Source organism: Sinocyclocheilus rhinocerous, unplaced genomic scaffold, assembly GCF_001515625.1.
Source record: "Sinocyclocheilus rhinocerous isolate Xijiao unplaced genomic scaffold, SAMN03320098_v1.1 scaffold472, whole genome shotgun sequence".
NCBI classification, from domain to species: Eukaryota; Metazoa; Chordata; class Actinopteri; order Cypriniformes; family Cyprinidae; genus Sinocyclocheilus; species Sinocyclocheilus rhinocerous.
In genome coordinates this window covers 429,835-443,531 of record NW_015641089.1, presented here as the reverse complement: position 1 = coordinate 443,531, position 13,697 = coordinate 429,835, and the positions used below count along the sequence as shown (strand labels likewise).

At 34.0% G+C, this 13,697-nt stretch overlaps 1 protein-coding gene across 1 annotated transcript in view; it reads left to right on the top strand.

The window, feature by feature from the left end:
- The first annotated feature begins 11,084 nt into the window (after positions 1-11,084).
- Positions 11,085-13,697, top strand: part of LOC107754605 (piezo-type mechanosensitive ion channel component 2-like) — a 94,129-nt gene continuing 91,516 nt past the window's right edge. Inside the window, 1 exon segment of the mRNA XM_016571117.1 lies at positions 11,085-11,211. Coding sequence (XP_016426603.1) covers positions 11,148-11,211 — 64 coding nt within the window. The 5' untranslated portion in view covers positions 11,085-11,147.

The following is a 13,697-nucleotide window of genomic DNA, read 5'->3' as shown; positions in this document are numbered from 1 at the left end:
GTGACTCGCTACGCTCTTCGCTGCACACAACTGAGGGAGTCCTGCACTTTCCGTCTTTGAAGACACGTAAAAAAAACTGTGCATACCGCAGGAACGGTATAACAAAATTTTTTAGTAATTTTGAAACCGTGACTTTTCCAAACCGCGGTATACCTTGAAACCGGCTATCGTCCCATGCCTAATATATATATATATATATATATATATATATATACACACACATTAGGGAACAAAATTAGAGAACAATTTATGAACACTTGATTTTTTCAGAAATAAAGTAATCTTCATCGTTCACCATTTCACCGGCCATTTCATTATTTCAATGTTTTCATTGAAGGATGTTTTCTTCAAGGAATTGCTTTACCCATTTTGCAGTGTGATGGGAGCTTTGTCCTGCATGAAAACTGCAGGCTGATCAGGAGATGCTTGCAGGGAAGGAACTGCATGTTGCTGAAGCAAGTTCTGATGAATATTTGTATTCTCCTGCCATGTAGCTGTAAAAGAGGCCCAAACATCCCTCAAACCATCACACTTCCTCCTCCACACTTCACTGACTTCTTTACACACTCGGCCCAAACCATCACACTTCCTCCTCCACCTTTCACAGACTTCTTTACGCACTCGGGCTTCAGTCTTTCCTCAGCTTGATGCCAAACATAATGTTTCCCATCAGAACCAAATAAATGAAACTTGCTCTCATCACTAAAGTGAACTTTGGATCAGTTCTCTTCTCTCCACACAACATGCTCCTCAGCAAAGATGAGTCCAGCCTTTTGATTCTTTCTGCTGATGAGAGGTTTGATCTCTGCAGAGTGCGCTTTCAGTCCGACTTCTCTTAAACGTGCCGAGACAGATCCAGGTCCTGTTCAGAGCTGAACTGTTGAGCAATTCCAGCTGCAGTGCTGAGAGTTGAGAGTCTCTGCATTATCCTGTCCTCTCGTGCATTTGTCTTACGTGGACGACCAGCCTTTTTGGGGGACTTGAATGAGTTAGTCTCATTGTAACGATTCAAGAAATCACAGATTTGGAATGACCAGCTTCTCTTGCTATCTCTGCTATTGGCCTTCATCTGGACAATCTGCTGTTGCAGGCTTTCAGTCACCTTAGAGCGGCCCGTCATCTCAATGAAAATTGCAGGAATACTGCGAAGTTAAATAGGGTTTGTCATATAATTAAGGAAATTAACACCAGGTGCCAAATTAACAACTATTAGAGGTATCTGTAAGTGTTCTCTAATTTTGATCAGAGTTCTTTTTCAGATATCTCATTTAAGTTTTTTATACTGTGCTTCAGAATTCAGTTAAATGATGAAATATGCTTAAAAAAATTACTTAACTCTTGTTAGGATAACTTCAAATAGCACTAACCGTTGACCTTGAAATTTAGGATATTGTAGGCTGTTCTCTAATTTTGATCTCTACTGTGTGTGTGTGTGTGTGTGTGTGTATATATATATATATATATATACTTGAGAAGCAAAATGACTTAAGATATTACGTCTTCTTCTCTGAAAAATCTGTGGAAAAATTAAGTGAGTTTATGCTTAAAACAAGAAGGAAAAAAAATTGCCAGTGGGGTAAGATAAATTTAATTCAAAGGGAAAACAAGATTATTTTTCATACCTCACTGACAGATTTTATTTTATTTTTTTAAGCAGAAATTAACTTAATTTTGATACTTTTGTCAGAAACTAAGAATCAGGTAATTTTGATTCTCAAGTAAATGTATCCTCATATAAGAATGTTTAAATATTCATACTTTTTTTTTTTTTGGCAGTGAAATTACCATATTTATATAGAATAGATATATATGGCTCCAAGGTACTACTATAATGCCACATGCAAAAAACACAATGGTACATGTAAAAAAAAAGAAAAGGGGAATATGTGAAGATGAAGTACCTGCCCAAGTATGTACTAAAATGCAAGATTGTGACATCATACTTGTCCAAAAATTGCCATAATACAGTACGTTTTGTAAGTAGCATGTAAAGGTTGCAAATAAAACATGTACAAATGAGAAATATTCCCATACTTTATGAATGATGGTCTGTGGTCCTTCATGGGTTTGTAGCATGAATCTGATAGTTGCTGAACTTCAGTAAATCCTCTTGTGTGCAAGAACAGATTCAGCAGGAATGAACCCCAAAACACAGCAGACGCCATGCTGACTGTTAGATGCACCAGAAAGAGTTTGAGCACCCTCTGCAGCACTGGAGAGAAAGTCAGCAACATTATCTGTTACACATACAGTAACAAGCACATTTTTGTACTTCTATAAATGTGTCACTGCTAAACTATTTCAGTGAATTGAAAACAAGTTAAAAAAGCTATTAAAACCTTTATATTCATGGATTTGTTAACCCATTACATATGTTTTCTGTTACACAGAAAACCGATCCAAACTACAGTAAATACATTTTTCTTATTTCACAGTACAGTATTACTAAAAGTGAAACTGAAAGCTGCACATCAGTCTTAAAATGTTTCACAATCCCTCAGCAATGCGGCTAATGAGCACATTTGTCATTTAAGGCATTTAAAGGTGTTTAGAGATCCATGAATTTTAGAGAAAGTACATTCTGAGGATAACTGTTGGTTCCTCTGTTTGGTGTAGTTTGTGTTTTGCAGTAGAACTTGTACATTTTGAAGAATTGAAGATGTAGTGATTCATCCTCACCAGCAGGTGGCATTAAAATGCTGTGTAATAATTTTTAGTATTTCAAGTATTTAGTAACCTTACTTTTTTTTTTTTTTGGCAGTGAAATTACCATATTTATATAGAATAGATATATATGGCTCCAAGGTACTACTATAATGCCACATGCAAAAAACACAATGGTACATGTAAAAAAAAAGAAAAGGGGAATATGTGAAGATGAAGTACCTGCCCAAGTATGTACTAAAATGCAAGATTGTGACATCATACTTGTCCAAAAATTGCCATAATACAGTACGTTTTGTAAGTAGCATGTAAAGGTTGCAAATAAAACATGTACAAATGAGAAATATTCCCATACTTTATGAATGATGGTCTGTGGTCCTTCATGGGTTTGTAGCATGAATCTGATAGTTGCTGAACTTCAGTAAATCCTCTTGTGTGCAAGAACAGATTCAGCAGGAATGAACCCCAAAACACAGCAGACGCCATGCTGACTGTTAGATGCACCAGAAAGAGTTTGAGCACCCTCTGCAGCACTGGAGAGAAAGTCAGCAACATTATCTGTTACACATACAGTAACAAGCACATTTTTGTACTTCTATAAATGTGTCACTGCTAAACTATTTCAGTGAATTGAAAACAAGTTAAAAAAGCTATTAAAACCTTTATATTCATGGATTTGTTAACCCATTACATATGTTTTCTGTTACACAGAAAACCGATCCAAACTACAGTAAATACATTTTTCTTATTTCACAGTACAGTATTACTAAAAGTGAAACTGAAAGCTGCACATCAGTCTTAAAATGTTTCACAATCCCTCAGCAATGCGGCTAATGAGCACATTTGTCATTTAAGGCATTTAAAGGTGTTTAGAGATCCATGAATTTTAGAGAAAGTACATTCTGAGGATAACTGTTGGTTCCTCTGTTTGGTGTAGTTTGTGTTTTGCAGTAGAACTTGTACATTTTGAAGAATTGAAGATGTAGTGATTCATCCTCACCAGCAGGTGGCATTAAAATGCTGTGTAATAATTTTTAGTATTTCAAGTATTTAGTAACCTTAGTATAGTAGTATTTTAGTATATGTTGTATCTTAATATTTAGGGTTAGGGTTCATTTTATTTGACATATGTGTAATTTTTGGTTAAGATTTGAATTCTAAAAATTTATGTTAAAATATTTTAAATTACTTTTCAAATAGAAAAATTCAAAATTATTAAATTATATGCATTTTCAATTTAAGAAGACAGTACATGTATGTAAGATAATGTCAAAATTGGGTTTATAAATGTTAATAATATAAATATAATCTATAAAGAAAAATAATTAAAATGATTAAAAAATGACACATGTCATTTTATTTGACATGTGTAATTTTTGGTTAAGATTTGAATTCTAAAAATTTATGTTAAAATATTTTAAATTACTTTTCAAATAGAAAAATTCAAAATTACTAAATTATATACATTTTCAGTTTAGCAGGACATGCTCAATAAGGGAATGTCAAAATTAGGCTTATATAAGTTAATAGTATACATTTAAATTATATAAATTATATAGAAAAATGTTTAACAATTATAAAAAAATCATTAATAAAACATTTAAAAAATATTAAATAAATTATATAAATTTTGAATTCAAGATCAATTTTTCGATTCAATTCAAGACAGTGCATGTATGTATGTATACATAATGTCAGCATTCACATGTCTGAAAATACAAAAATACAGCAAAACTTCTTTAAAATACTCAATAAATGGGCCAAATAATCTATCAAAACATGTTATGCTGTAGTAATTATAATTTATTCAGTTAAGCACAAAATAATTCAATAATAGGTCCAAATGTTTTGACCAAATGCTTCCAAACCCATCTTTATAAAGTGATTAAAAGTTTAAAGGTTTGCATTTGTCTACAATCTTTTTAACTAGCTAAATGGCTTAATTAAGCAGAATGTAAGTCACTGAGCGGTTCATCATGATGCGTGTTTGGAGTTTCTTAACAGGAAGTTTGCGTCTGTCGTTTCTTGATCTAACTTTTGTGTAATATAATTATGGTCGGTACTCATAAGTGTGGGAAGTTGTTTAATGATCAGTGTTTGTCCACTCAGCAGACTGTATGGACTCAGATTGCCATGTGATTCAATTTGACGTTGTTCTCTCGCTTCCACCTGCACTTCATCATATCCTCTCAGTTCAATTCATGTGTATCTCCTGACTCTATCAAAGAGATGAGAGCTTTTCCTCGGTCTCGTGTAGTTTTATGATGACCAGAATGTAAATTGACAAGATTAAAGATCTGATTGTGGACTTTCAGAGGAAGCAGAAGAAAATACAGCCTCCATTAAGATCAGTCAGACCCCTGTGATGAATGTTAAAGGGTATGTTCACAATGCCATACTAACATACTGTTTTTTGCAGTATGCAGCATGTGTAGCATGCATAGTATGTACAGTGGGTACGGAAAGTATTCAGACCCCCTTAAATTTTTCACTCTTTGTTATATTGCAGCCATTTGCTAAAATCATTTAAGTTCATTTTTTTCCCTCATTAATGTACACACAGCACCCCATATTGACAGAAAAACACAGAATTGTTGACATCTTTGCAGATTTATTAAAAAAGAAAAACTGAAAAATGCTCAGTATTTAGTAGAAGCACCCTTTTGATCTAATACAGCCATGAGTCTTTTTGGGAAAGATGAATGATTTTAGCAAATGGCTGCAATATAACAAAGAGTGAAAAATTTAAGGGGGTCTGAATACTTTCCGTACCCACTGTACATTTTCTCAAGTCACAATAACCTTATTTATTTCTGAGATTATTTATATTAAAATAAAAAAATCCAAAATAAATGATAAAATATTTTATAAAAATATTTTATAAAAATAAAATAAATTATATACATTTTAAATTTAACAAAGTACATGTATGGTAAGATAATGTCAACATTAAGTTTATAGAAGTTAATAGTATAAATATACATTATATAAATTATAATCAATTTTTAAAATATTACAAATTAAAATATGTAAAAATTAAGTTATATACATTTTCAATTTAACAGTAAATGTACAGTGCCATAATGTCAGATAGGTTTATAGAAGTTAATAGTATAAATTATGTAAGTTATAAATAAAAATATTTTTAAATGATAAAAAATTAAAACAATTTAATTATATCATTTTTCACTTCAACAAGAAAGTACATGTATGGTAAGCTCAATTACAGTGTGGTGTCCCCCAAGGATCAATTTTAGGACCCTTGTTATTTTCATTGTACTTGCTTCCCCTGAGCCTTATTTTTCGGAAATATAGCACATCTTATCTTGCCTGGTTACCCATTTAGGTCCTCTGTCGTCAAACGTACAAGATCATGTGAGGAGTCTTGGAGTGATTTTCGACACATCACTACTTTTCAAGTACTCATCTTAGTATCTCTACAACCAGTGAAATTTAGTTCAGGTGTTGCTAGAATGTTTACTTGCCTATTTTATTTTAGTTAATGTTTATTTTTTCATGTAACAACATGTATGTTTTTAGTTTTAGTTAACTATAATAACACTGTTCTGATGTTACTTTGTGGTCACTATGTTTTTTTTCAAGGTGGTTGCTAGGGTGTTTAAAGGCCCAAATCAAAAGAACTCTTCCTAAGTGTCTATGAGACATTGCCTTAGCAAACACTACAATCATTACTTGTTTTACACTGATATCTAGAAGCCTAACTGTAAATTCATTTCAGATTCATCTACATCAGCTGTGATTCAGGCAAACTTGTTAAGCTTCTATAAATGGCTCTTAATGGATGTTTTAAGTCAGATGCCGTGCATGTGGATCTGTGCCAGTCACAAATACTGCAGTTTTATTACATATTCCTGTGACTCTAGAAAATTAGTTTACGGTCGATGCTAAGCAAAAGAGCGCAACATCCCCTGGCGTCGCTTTACGATCAAAACATCACTCAGGATGCAGTTTGGTTTTCTGATGGACAATCAAACAAACGATTGCTGGGCATTAAACGAGATCCACATAATCCATCACGTTTATGTTTATGCATAATTGAAATGTCGGTGGATATTGGAGATGATCTCCACTCATGATCTGGGCTGGACGAGCATCAGAAAAGACGGTTCTTTTGGTTTAACTCACTCTCTCTGATGAATTATGGATAGAAGGTGAATGTTTCCTGTAATCATGGAGTCTACACCCTCAAAGAAGAATCGTAAAAACTATGGATATTGATCAGTCGCTTCCTTTCGCTCAGTATTGATTAGCTGCGAGCCACTTAGGCGTGATTGTTGTTCTTTTGCTTTACTTAAGACTTTGAAGAAGGAGAGACATGAATGTTGTGAAATTCTCTGGAGATCAAAATGTCTATTTAGTGTTTAGTATATTATTACATAATATAGATTAACATTTTTGGAAGATTAATGATGCTTTGATTCATGTACACTACACTAAGTGTTTAAAAAAAAAAAGAAATTAATACTTTTAAATAGTTAGTAAGGTAGTTGTTAAGTAAGTATGAGGTTGGATTAAGGGATCTAGAATGAGGTCATGCAGAATAAGGCATTAATATGTGCTTTATAAGTCTTAGTAATATGCTTGCTAATAAGCAACTAGTTAACAGTGGGAATTGGTCCCTAAACTAAAGTGTTAGCCTATTAAAGAACGTTTGATATTTTTATGACTTATGTAATGTTTGCTAGTGACTTTTTCCTAAATTGGATTTAGTATAAAAAGTGATTTAAAAAGTGACTAGAGCCAGACAGGATCAATTTCCTAAACACTGCCAGTGAGGATTTTCCACAGAAAACATGTTAGCAGTTGTAAAAGCAGCTCATTGATGGTTGCTTCATCGTCTTGTGTGATTCAAACTGAAGGTACTTCTGTTTGAAATATTTATGCTTAATGTTCCATCTCTAATTGTCTGCATCTGTGTGTATATGTGAGGGCTAATAAATGTGTATGCAGACAACTAAGTATATGGATTATAGACATTATTCTATTATTAGCTACTTATGACAGCCAAGGAATTAAACATCCTGGAAGTTTAATCCAGTGTAAGTGCTTTTGTGTTCAAATTTTGATGCCATCCTGAGGCCGAGAGTTGATGTGCGGTTTTTAAAGAGCATGAGAGCTGCTCTCAGATCTCCTATCATCAACACCATTAATGAACAAACACCATGTCAGATGCATTATTGATGCTGCCTCACCTGCAGCATTAGATCACATATCCACTGCTAACCTGAAGGGAACAGCAGGGCTGTTTGGCACAGCTGCAATAGTTGTTCAATATCTCTGGTGGAATTAGACATCAGGGAAGCAAACTAGATGCAAACGAAAGCTTCTTTACTAGATCTTTGGTTATAAAACAACAAGGATGGAAAACACTGATCTGAAGAACCTGTAATGAAACATGAAAAGAAATCTCATTATTGCAACACAAGAACAGCTAAAAGTTGTTATTGATCAAAACCATTAAAAGTCACACTTTATTTTAAGGTCCAATAATTACTATTAACTAACTATTAACTACAACTTTTGCCTCAATTTACTCCTAATTTGCGGCTTAGTAATAGTTAGTAAGGTAGTTGTTAAGTAAGTATGAGGTTGGATTAAGGGATCTAGAATGAGGTCATGCAGAATAAGGCATTAATATGTGCTTTATAAGTCTTAGTAATATGCTTGCTAATAAGCAACTAGTTAACAGTGGGAATTGGTCCCTAAACTAAAGTGTTAGCCTATTAAAGAACGTTTGATATTTTTATGACTTATGTAATGTTTGCTAGTGACTTTTTCCTAAATTGGATTTAGTATAAAAAGTGATTTAAAAAGTGACTGTAGCCAGACAGGATCAATTTCCTAAACACTGCCAGTGAGGATTTTCCACAGAAAACATGTTAGCAGTTGTAAAAGCAGCTCATTGATGGTTGCTTCATCGTCTTGTGTGATTCAAACTGAAGGTACTTCTGTTTGAAATATTTATGCTTAATGTTCCATCTCTAATTGTCTGCATCTGTGTGTATATGTGAGGGCTAATAAATGTGTATGCAGACAACTAAGTATATGGATTATAGACATTATTCTATTATTAGCTACTTATGACAGCCAAGGAATTAAACATCCTGGAAGTTTAATCCAGTGTAAGTGCTTTTGTGTTCAAATTTTGATGCCATCCTGAGGCCGAGAGTTGATGTGCGGTTTTTAAAGAGCATGAGAGCTGCTCTCAGATCTCCTATCATCAACACCATTAATGAACAAACACCATGTCAGATGCATTATTGATGCTGCCTCACCTGCAGCATTAGATCACATATCCACTGCTAACCTGAAGGGAACAGCAGGGCTGTTTGGCACAGCTGCAATAGTTGTTCAATATCTCTGGTGGAATTAGACATCAGGGAAGCAAACTAGATGCAAACGAAAGCTTCTTTACTAGATCTTTGGTTATAAAACAACAAGGATGGTTAGTACAGTGTTAAAAAACAAAGCTACTGTAGTTTTAAGGAGGAAGCAACCAACAGAAAGGATGGCTATTTGAGGAAGTCGTGGCCTAATGGTTAGAGAGTCGTACTCGTAACCCAAAGGTTGCGGGTTCGAGTCTCGTACCGGCAGGGATTGTAGGGGGGGGGAGTGAATGTACAGCGCTCTCTCCCACCTTCAATACCACGACCCTTGAGCAGGGCACCGAACCCCCAACTGCTCCCCGGGCGCAAATGGCTGCCCACTGCTCCGGGTGTGTGTTCACGGTGTGTGTGTGTTCACTGCTGTGTGTGTGCACTTAGGATGGGCTAAAAGCAGAGCACTAATTCCGAGTATGGGTCACCGTACTTGGCCACATGTCACGTCACTTTCACTTTCACTATTTTAAAGCAACTAACTCCCTGTCTGATGTGATTATGATTGATATAATTAATTTATGATGGTTTAAACACTTGTAACATTTTAACAAAAAGGAGACAGTTGTTATTTAGTCCCCTCTTATGTTTTATTTTTTTCACTGATTGTTTTCTGCGTAACATGTTTGGGTGTTTTAATGTCTTCATAATGCCTGGATATCATTAAGGATTAATTTCATGTGATAATTTCACATAATCAGTGAGACTCATTGACATTTAGAAATAGATCGCATCCTGAAATGTTTCTTCTTCATTTTGTCATAATTTGTTTTTATTTCTTCAAAATCCTTCAGTTTTCTGCTTTTTCACAGATTTAAATGGCAAATTCTTTAGAACTTTTTGATTTTACTATGTTTTTAAGGTAAGTAGCACAAATGTATGTATGTATTTGACATTCAACTACCGGTCAAAAGTTTGGGATCAGTAAGACTTGTAATGTTTTTTAAAGAAGTGTCTTCTACTCATCAAGGCTGCATTTATTTGATCAAAAATACAGAAAAAAACAATAATCTTACAAAATGTTATTACAATATAAAATAATGGTTTCTATTTTAATATCCTTTAAAATATAATTTATTTCTGTGATGCAAAGCTGAATTTCCATCAGCCATTACTCCAGTATAAAGTGTCACATGATCTTCAGAAATCATTCTAATATGCTGATTTATTATTAGAATTATCAGTGCTGGAAACAGTTGTGCTGCCAAATATTTTTTGGGGGAAACTGCTATACTTTGTTTTAGGATTCTTTGATGAATAAAAAGTGAAAAAGAACAGCATTTATTCAAAATATAAATCGTTTCTAAAAATCACTTCTTAACAATTTAACACATCCTTGCTGAATAGGCTACACGTTTTAATTTATTTCAAAAAAAGAAAGAATAAAAATGTACTGACCCCAAACTTTTGAACTGTAGCGTACGGAAGAGCTGACTTAGTCAGCTAAAAAAAAATAAAAGTGCATGACTGTGATCAAATCTTTTCTAGAAGCACTTTGTAATGATGATGAGTTCCTAGTAAAACAGCAGTCAAATGGAGCGTCCCTCAGGGTTCGCAGGCCCCGCCCCCCTCGGCCGCTGATTGGACCCGCGCTCCATCACTCACGAACGGGCGTTTGTCATTGACCGGAATGCCTGTGGCTTTCAGAGCAGCTGTGTGTGGAGATGGAAGTGAGGACGCCTTCGACATGAGTGACTTTAGGTGATCAAGGGACAGTTTATTTAGCCTTAAAGAACTTGAATCAGTTTGATTCGCTCTGGTGCCACAGGATACGAAGAGATTTTTCCAGGATTCACGCGGTTCTTCGGACGCATCCCGCGCGCGCTCTGGCGCAAGGAGAAAACGAGGACTTTGCGCAAGCGAACACCACATCTCCATATCATCATGAGTTAGATCAAACACTTTCACCCACTCGAGACGCACACAGAGCACTTTTTTTAGACGAAGAGGGAGTCCTTAACTGGAAGTTTTCGTGCAGGACGCATGGAGGATCCGGTGTAAAGGCGCTCGAAGGATGCCGTCCCGTCCCGGGTCCAGGACATCTGGCTGCTGGATGCTGCAGTTTGTCCTTCTCATCTGAGAGCCATGGCTTCTGAGGTGGTGTGTGGTCTGATCTTCAGAGTGCTGTTGCCAGTGTGTCTGGCGGCAGGTAAGCGTCTCCATCAACACTTGTGTTCAGCCTTTGATCCTGTTGAAGGTTTCGGAGGGTTTTGCGTCAGTGCTCAATGTGGAGATGCGCAGTTTCTCCGTTACGCGGCAGGTGCGGATGATCATGCAGCTCTTGATCTGTCAAATACTGTTTGAATTTAAGTAGAACGTAGTTAAAAAAGGTTATACGAAGACAGACGTTCATATAAAGTGACATTTTATGAAGAATAGAAAAGTTTGTATGTTGAAGGGCGCTTTGCCCATCATCATCATCATCATTGTATATTTGATATTTTTCCGTATTCATAATTTTCGTAGTTTTCCACACGTATAGATCACATATATTTGATTAGTCTTTAAATTCTGGGTTCAAATATTTTTTCTAAATATTATAGTACTGCGTTATTATACTTACCAGTTTACAAAGTAAGTGTTAAAAAGCTGCTCAAGTACAAGAAAAGTGTGTAAGGAAAACTTTGTCACTCAAAAATTGCTAGTAAATTTCGTAAAAAACAGCAATTATACACTGAATTCAACGTGAAATTTCGAAGTAGAAAAACTAAAATAGTATTTTCTTTCTGAAACTTACTCCAGTAAACTTCGAAATACCATTTATTTATTTATTTGTGCGGTGTAGGATAAACAGGGGCTAGTTGTCACACTTTAAATTCTATTGTGTATTTTTACAGAAAGTCCTTAAATAGACAATGATAGATTTGAAATACAGATGTGTTGTTGAAAATATATTGTAAATTCTAGTGTGTATTTTTATTCATTTATTTATTTATTTATTTATTAATTTCTGCACAAAACAAAGACATTTTTAACAACATATAGCTAGCTGTATTTAAAATCTATGATTTTTTTTTTTTTGAGGGCTTTTCTGTAAAATATAAACAGTAAACTGATTACTAAACAGAAAATTCATGAAACAAAGTTTAAAAGTCATTGTTTTTGGTTCAGAAATTGTAATTAATTTGATAAAATAGCTATTTTCGAGGATAAGATTCATAAAATTTCTTAATTTGTGGAAGTGAACATACTGTACAAAACCACTGCTACCGAAAAATGTGTATATACTGTATATTTGTATAAGGGTGTATATAATTTGTATAATTGGACTTTTGACTCAAAACCATGAAGTATAGATCTTGTGAGGAATAACCCTGTACGGTCTTATGTGCAAAACTGCAGTGTTTTATTTACTTTATTTTATTTAAGTGAAATTTTGGCTCTGAGTAGAGAAAATTGGCAAAATATATGAATGTCACAATAATGAACTCCTCCTCTGGTTGCTCTATTAAATGTTTTGATATGTTTAATAACATGCATCCATCATGATTTAAGACAGTAATGCTGTTTTTGTCAGACAGCTTTATGTCTGGACTTCACCTGAAGTAAAACATGCAGGATAAATGATTAGTAATCACTGTTTGTCCTAATGTGGTTTTACTCGTCGGCAGTGATTGTGGCTGGTTAATTGTTCTGTGGAGTGTAACTGATAACGAGTGTTTGATCACAAGGGATGAGCTGATGTCATAGATTATTGACAGAGTAATAGATGAAACCCCTCTGAGTGTTTTAAAGAGACATTCGACACCAGTGACTTTTGCATAAAACATATGGAGTGATTTTATATGCTTATTTATTCGTATTTATTTATTTTTTAATTCTGAATGATTCCATTCTGGCCCGGCCATTTATAGTAATAATTATTTACACATTTTCACATTTTTTTCCTATTTGTGACATTATTAGACACTTATTCTATTCCCATCTCTATATTCTTGAAAGCTGGGACTTATGCATTGATTGATTGTTGTAAATTGCAGTTTTAATAAACATTGACATTGAAAAAATATCAGTACAAAAAAACAACAACGAATGACTAAATGCATGAATAAAATAACAGAAATGAAGGGTTAGTGTGAAGTGTGTAGAGCAGGTTTAGTAATTTTAGTATATCAAGTTAAATTAAAATGAATGTTGTCTCTTGTCTAAAATAGCTGAAATAAGTTCAGTTTTTTAAATATTTTTATTTTTGATTCAAGTAATACTCTTTATGGTTTTAGTATAACCTAGGTTTTTAGTAATTTTTGCTATTTTATATATATCATTTTTTTTTTTTTTTTTGTGATTTTAGTACATCAAGTTAAATGAAAATGAAAATGAGAAAGGTTGCCTTGTCAGCTAGCTGAAATAAATAAATGCATTTTATTTTAAGTGATGCTTTTTATGGGTTTAGTTAACTATAATAACCCTGGGGTGTTTAGTCATTTTGTTGTGTTTTTGACATTTTTATTATTATTATTTTTTAATATGCCTATAGTGTGTACATTTTTTATTTCAGTTTTAGTTATTTTAGTACATCAAATTAAATTAAAATGAAATTGAGAAATATTGCCTTGGTACGGAGCCCCTAAAGGGACATGGTGGTGGGGAAAAAATTCGGGGTGGGAGGAAATTTTTTTTGCGTTCTCTCGCAAA